Genomic DNA, 7,271 nt, shown 5'->3' with positions numbered 1-7,271 from the left:
GGGGGAGGGGGTCTCACCGTTGGGCAGCGCCGCCAGCGCCAGCACGTCCCGCAGCGTCTGCACGAGCGTGTCCAGGCGCTGCCCGTCCCGCACGTGCTGTAGCCGCACGAGCAGCTTGGCGAGGGCCGCCTCGTCCTGCGACTCGGCCATCTCCCCGCACCGCCCGCCTCTGTCCCGCCCGGGCGGGGCCGGCACTATCCCCGACCGCCTGTAGGCGGTGCTGCCGCGGCTCCATCCTCGGGGGCGGTGCCACTGACAGCCGCGCAGTCCAATCCGGTGGCGGTGCTGGTCCTGCGGGCCCGCCCCCGTCCCTATAAGGGAGGGCTCCGCGGGGCTCAGCTAGTACTGCGCCTTAGGCAGAGGAGGTCGGCGCAAGGGGGGTGGGGGTGTCTCCTCACCCGTCCGACCGTTTCTCAGGGCATTGAGCGAGAGGGCAGCGTGCAGGACGCTGTGTCGCTGTCCCAGCCCCGGCGTGAGGCGGTGCGGGGCCCTGTAGTCTGTTGAGTAGGGAGGGGGCCTGGGCATTCGCCATGAGGAGGGGAGGAGCGAGTCCCAGCTGCAGGCAGACCCAGGCAGAGAGTTCCAGAAAGACTTACAAACCCACGGAAGTGCAGATAAAACTGCACTGAGCAACCCCACGGGCCTGGCTGCCCACAGGGATGGGACTAAATTGTGGGTTCCCTGTCCCCAGAGATGGATTGAAGGTCATTGGTGGGTCTCCAAGGACAGGCTGCTGCTGTGAGCGTCCAGCTGACAAGGCAAACAGGATAGGAAGTGCTGCTAGGAAAGGGAATGAAGCGGAGGTGCTGCTGTGTCACTAGAAAGTCCATGGTGAACTTTCCTACGCTGCAACTAGCGAAGGAAGAGAGTAGGGGCAAGAAAGCTAAATCAGGCCTGTGGAAAGGCTTCCATATAAGGAGAAGCTTAAAAGGCTTGTGGGGGGAAACAGCCATCTAGAAAAATCCATGGAATGAAAAAAAAAATTGGTGGAACTGTCTTAAATCTAGCAATCCTTGTGTACATGTGACACCTTTTCACACAGTCTTGGGGTGGCTCATGACAAAAGGGAAAGAGCTACAGAGACAATAAAATAATAATGAGAAAGTACAACCCTTCCCCTCGTCCCTAAAGTGGGAGGAAGAATCTAAAGTGATCCTCCCCAACCACTTGCATTCTTCATCCCTGACCAATGAAAATATCCTTCTACACAGCTTTATTTCTTAACCCACATCCAATGCTAGGAGTCACCTAAAACAAAAATACTTCTTTACGCAATGTATAATTTTAAATTGTGGAATTCATTGTCCCGGGATGTTCAAGCCAGTAATACAACTGAGTTAGGTGTTAGGTTATGGCAGACAAGTTTATAGGGGGCTATTGCATATAATATTCAAAGTCAAAATGTTATTATGCTGCTGCTAACCAAAATGGTATGATCGCAGATAGAATTCTACAAATTCCCTGGTTCTTTTAGTTTCTCTAAAACATCCATTATTTGCCGCTGTCAACGTATGGGATACCTAAGTTGATCCTTAGCCTAAGCTAGTACAGAGGTTCTTAAGGGGGGGCGGGGTAAGAAAGCAAACCTGGGAACCATGCAGCCAAGGTAACAAACCCCTTTGAAGGGAGGAGCAAGCCTGGGCTGTGACCTGTTTACCTCCCTGTGTGGCTGTTGGGGACCAGGTGGTGATTTTTCTTCAACTAACATGACTTGGAGGGCCTCATGGTAGTAAAAAGGGTGAATAGAACCCGTCTCACTAAATAAGGGTGCTTGGAAGAGGTGGAGAGTGGTGTGCTCCTTCATCTTGCTGACATGTATTTTGGAGAGCTAAGTCTGTGTGATCTGGTTTCCCAAACTGGGGTTGTAGAGCTTTTGCACAGAAGAAAAATAGCTTCCACTTGATTATATCTAATTATAGAAACTCACAAAACAACTGGTCAATTCAGTAAGGAAAATACTGATAACCTCTTATGGTAGGCCATCTGAAAAAGCAAATTTCAAATCAAAGCAAATTTTCTAGCCTTAATGTATCTATCTGGTTATAAATCAGTGCACACTTCCTTTGTGCCTACGTAAACACCTTTAAGGAAATTAAAATTACAATATTTTAATCAAATTGATCTAACGAATTTCAAATACACAACCTGATGTGTTTTCATAATAGTTATAACAGCTGCCACTAAACATCAAATCATTCCTAAAGCGTGGCTTGCAAGAATAAGAAATGGGAATATTTTTGCCATGATTAGCAAACTATTTTAAGGCAAGATGGAGCAATATTAATAGTAGAAAAGCTAAATGTTATATATACTGTCTATAACTTTTTAACCTCTAACTGCCTTATTTTTGGCATTTTTCGCTGCTCTTGCAAGGTGCAAACTTAAACTGCTGGCAGCTATCACTAAATTGCTAGAAGTTAAATTCGTAAGTTGTCATCAAATGAACATTAGCTCCCACAGAACAGTGCTAAATAAAGAGGGAGGAAATGAATAACTTCAGCAAACTTATCTCTGGTTTTTAATGTTTTAGTCATTTTGAACAATAACAACAAAAGCTGAAAATATCTGGCTGTTTTGAAGCTATCTTACTTGATTTTTTTTCTTAATGCTTGGCTCTTGGGCAGTCTGTTCAGGGAAGTCTCCTTTATTAAAAAGGTTGGTTATTTTGAGTGACAAGCATTCTGAACTGCATTCGGATCTCTGGTTATTGCAAATACTTAGTAGCTAGCCAGTCTCAGGGCTGTCAGCTTTTGTTGTAGTGCTGGTACTTTCTCGACTGTAAGACTCGTTCAAAGAAACTTTTGTACCATTTCTTAATTATAGACCATATACTATGACTACATTTGGCCATAATGAACGATCTTATCTCCCTTCAAAGGTCTAGAAGACAAACCATGAACCTGGGGTAATTTAAGCATGGAACAGTGATTCATTTTTAGAAACTAGTTGAGTGCCTTTTCATCTGGACTAGTGCAAGCACCCATAATGACACAGTCAATTTAATAGAAATAGATCCACTTCAGTCAGAGGCTCCTGACTACCCTCAAGCAACAAATGTAGGTATCTCAATTTCACTGCTTCACTCTATCATGCTGTTGATCTTCAACCTATTGTCATGTGATGTTTTATGAGATTATGCTAATATTTACCATTTATTGCTCAGTTTCACAGTGATGCGCAGTTTGTACTTGTGTAATGTAGTTGTGGTGGAGCACCAATGGGACACTCACCACTTAAGGGCTGTTGCAGGCTCTGAGTGAGACTTCTTTGTAAACACCAGGGAAAGTCTCCCCCAGGAACCATTTTAAGGGGGAAGGTGGGTGGCAGAGCATTTTTGGTGTCTGAGGAGAGCAGGCAGCAGACAGGTGGAGGCCAGCCCCGGTGAGGCAGCCATTTTAAGATCCTGGCTCTCAGGGCTGGGGCAGCAGTTTGCTGCCAGCAGCTGAGGGAGCAACAACACCCAGCTACGCTGCTGCTCATCGAACATCTTGGAGTTAAGGTCAGGAGCTATTGGGGATGGCAGGAGGCTCGTGGTCTTGGGTATGACTGAAAACTGCACTCTGCTGGGAAGGGCGGCTTGGTTGGACTGGCTGTGGTGGGACAGTCCCCCAGAAATGCCAGGCCAGTTACCTTTCTGGTGAAAGGTGACGAGGGGTGCCTAAAAACCCCATCCCCTCCCTATTTTAGTGAGTTATTAAGATCAGAGGGGAGCAGGGCCAGGCATACCCATGGGAATGGCACCTGAGTCCATAGGGGTCAAAGACTGTGGAGAATAGTGGGGTCAGACATGCCCAACTGGAGCCACCTGAGTCTAATAAGAGGAGTAGTGCCAGGCATGCCTGTGAGGGTATTGAGGCCCCAGGGAGATGGGGTGAGTGGTGAGGCTCAGGTGAGGTTTTGGGTGCGTGAGGCCACAAGTGGACCTGGCGCTGAGTGCGCCGACTCAGAGGGAGCCGCGAGTAGAAGGGGTGAGTAATTGGCTCCAGTTGTGGAACCTGTGGGTTGAATTACCAAGTAATGGGCTAGGGGTAAAGTCAGTGCAGTGTTTGCTGAATTGCCTGGCCACCGTTCAGGTGTGGGTCATGAGAGAGGCCCAAAAGGCTGCACGCCGACTGGTCAAGGAGTGTAGAAACAAGACTAATGGCCTACGGTATCTGCTTCAGGGAACAGGTGAGGGTGCATGTGGCTCAGTGAGGAGCAAGCGTGCAAGAGGCCTGGTGAGAGCGGGCAGAGTGGTAGAGGCCCCAGTGAGAGGGGGGTGTTGTGTGAGGCTCAGAACAGGGCAGTATGAGGCCTATCAGTGTGTCAAGTTGGGCTCAGCCTCAAGCTGGACTATAGCACAACTCAGATGTCATCTGTGAGGGATAGAACACAACTAAGGGAAGGTCGGAGTCATGTATGCATGGTCACTTGACATAAAGGTGCTTGGAGGACAGCCTCCCACCTAAGTAACATCCTAATTACAACAAGGCGTGGCAAGTGAGTAAGGCAGGTGGTGTGCCCAAAAGACAGGTGGGCGTGCCAGCACTGTGACCAGGTGTGGGACTTTGTCCCTGTCATGGTATTGTATAAAGGACTGCCTGTAAATAATGCTGCAGATGCCAGAGAAAGTCACCAACTTGCTGCTGCAATTAAAATTTACATACATATGGATCAACGCTGTGTCCAGCACCATCCACATAATTAAAAAAAAAGACTTTCAACCTTTGTGCTGGGAGGGGTGGCTACAGGGGAAGGGAAATTTTGGGGTGGCTATAGCCCCTCCCACCCCAAACCTCCCACCAGCACTGCCCCTCGCAGCATGTGTAGAGGGTGCTAGTCAATGGTGGTGGTGTCCTTGCAAGAGCATCTCCACTGGCGGCTGGTGCTTCTCTTCTACATGTAGGGAGGGCATGATTAGAAGCACCAAATGAGTCATCAATCACCTGTCATTCATCAAGCATTCCAGTCTCACACTTTCACTGTTTGTTGGAAAACTCCAAGGGGAGATTTACACTCAAGAGACTTGGGTAAATCCAGCTTCACAGCCAAGTAGAAGGGTTTGATGGGCAGACGCTACAGAGCTTAGCCAGATCTCCAACATCTATCAACTTGATACCTGACTACTCTGTATGGAAAATTCTGAAGTTACCTATTTTGAAGAAAGTCTCTATACACCATCACTAACTGAAATGAATAGCAGTGGTTTATTCAGGGAAAATAGAAAATTCCATATGATTACATCCATAAATTTTACTGGTCTGTGCTAACTGTTTACATAGATTATTTACAAAACTGTCACAAGACATACAGGACAGAGAACATTTAAGGCAGGGAGGAAAAGGTGTGGGGGTTGAGCGATACTTGGACACCCCAAGTTGGAACTACCAGGGAATGATAGGAAAACTGGGACCAACTCTAGCAGTCTCCCCTTTATCCAGTGGTGGATCATAATCACTGCCTCAGGTAGATGGAATTGGTTGCTCAATTTGGAGATCAGTTGTTTTCTATTCCAATTGCACCCTTTCCACTCATGGCCACCCACCCACACCCACGCGCTCTACATGTAGCCTGATTCAACCAGCAACAGTATACGTACTGGAAGGCATAGCAGGGACCACACATCCAAAATCCCGTAAATCAACGCAACCTGGTTTGTAGTTCACAACACTTGCAACTGAAACTACCTATTATACACACATCTTACACATCCACCTCCCAGGCAACAACTTCTCAGGCCATACAACTCCTTAGCTTTCCCTCCCTCACACACTCTTTTTCTCATACACCCTCTCAAGCACACCATACTCTCTGAGGCAAAAATTCCTTTTATGTTCCAACTGCACATGGCCCCAGAAACTTTCCATGCAGCTTGCTCAACCTCACCCATACTGAGTCCCAGTCCCAGTGATTCTCCACAGCCATCTAAGTCACAGGATCACAGAAAGGTCAAACTGAGTAGTGCCATACATCATTACCCCCCCTGTGCTTAGTTGGCTAACATTGTATTTTCTGTAACCTAGTTGTGTTCCCCTCTTCACCCCCATCCTTCTTACATTAGTCCCTTGCTTGGGCACTGTATATTTCCCTTATGGCTTTGTCTTTTTTTTGTTCGTGAATCTTACTAATAAAATTCAATCTGTACTGTGCATGCCTGTGATGAGGGAGACACAATAATTATGCAAATGTGTGTTCCTTTAATTAAATGGTGGGTGCTGTTACAATGTCAGCTGTAAGCTTTCAGCCCAGCTCTGACTGACGGATATGTAATTAGCTACCAAAGACCACAAACTCAGATGAACACTTAAACAACAGAACAATATTGAAACAATCTTAAAAAGATATATAAATATGGCAAGTAAATTGAAAGAACAATAATACAATTATATACAATGGATTCTAGAAGACTGTATACACATAGATCAAAATAGAGCGGTGCTCTCAGACTTGTGACAGCTGCAGTGTTGCTGACTGTCACAGGCACACAGTTCAGCACCAAGATTAGGCTTAGATTCTGTCAAAGATATTATCATCTTTGACTCTGTGAACTGTAGTAAAACCTTCGAACCATCTATCACTCCTAGTGACTGCACAATGGCAGCTCTGAGCAGCACCCACACGCCAAACATGCTCAGTTCCTCAGAATCAGCCCTATTTACCCATTTTGATCACTCCATTCCTATCAATCTTCCATTCAACCACAGTCAGTCAGACATTCCCTTGGTGGGTTTTTTCCAGAATCCTGCACCACCTCAACCCAAGTTGCAGTGTTCAAGACTGCAGACTCCCCCAATGTATTCCACCTTGTGTAGCAGCACCAGCAACATCATGTGGAGGCTGTGCTGTTCTTAAAACTGGTGATAGCACTTGGTTGGTGAAAGCTTTTCAATAAGGACTACAGTAAACTGCAAAACTAACGATGATTAATGACAAATGTGTTGCCAAACTTTATACACTTAAATATTCACTGTTTCATAACTTCCCATATGTTTGTTCTCTTGTCAACACTTGCATCCTTTTATACATCTTTAACAGAACACACCACATTCCGTACGTACTAACTCATGTAACAATCTCACCAGCAAACACAACAATGACTAGATGTAATGTTATATTTAACACCCTGGTATCTGTGGAGGACCAGCTGAACAATAGTTCCTATCACACACGTTGACCAAACTTTGTTATAGTGTCTAATACAGGAGTGGCCAACCTGAGCCTGAGAAGGAGCCAGAAATTAGCAATGTACATTGACAAAGAGCCACAGTAATATGTAACTATTATATATGCGT

General features: G+C 46.3%; 1 protein-coding gene across 2 annotated transcripts in view; it reads right to left on the bottom strand.

The window, feature by feature from the left end:
* LRRK2 (leucine rich repeat kinase 2) overlaps positions 1-194 on the bottom strand; it is a 106,659-nt gene extending 106,465 nt beyond the window's left edge. The window contains exon 1 of one of the 2 annotated variants that reach the window (XM_019543535.1): positions 18-194. In XM_019543535.1, the coding sequence (XP_019399080.1) occupies positions 18-150 (133 nt within the window). In that variant the 5' untranslated portion in view covers positions 151-194. The remainder of the gene's footprint in view (positions 1-17) is intronic. The other variant, XM_019543536.1, reaches the window with a different exon arrangement.
* Between the last annotated feature and the right edge of the window lie 7,077 nt (positions 195-7,271).

The sequence above is a fragment of the Crocodylus porosus genome, unplaced genomic scaffold (genome assembly GCF_001723895.1).
Source record: "Crocodylus porosus isolate Cpor-Errol unplaced genomic scaffold, CroPor_comp1, whole genome shotgun sequence".
In the NCBI taxonomy this organism is placed as follows: domain Eukaryota; kingdom Metazoa; phylum Chordata; order Crocodylia; family Crocodylidae; genus Crocodylus; species Crocodylus porosus.
Note: the sequence above shows the minus strand (reverse complement) of the source record. Positions and strands in the feature narration are given on the sequence as shown.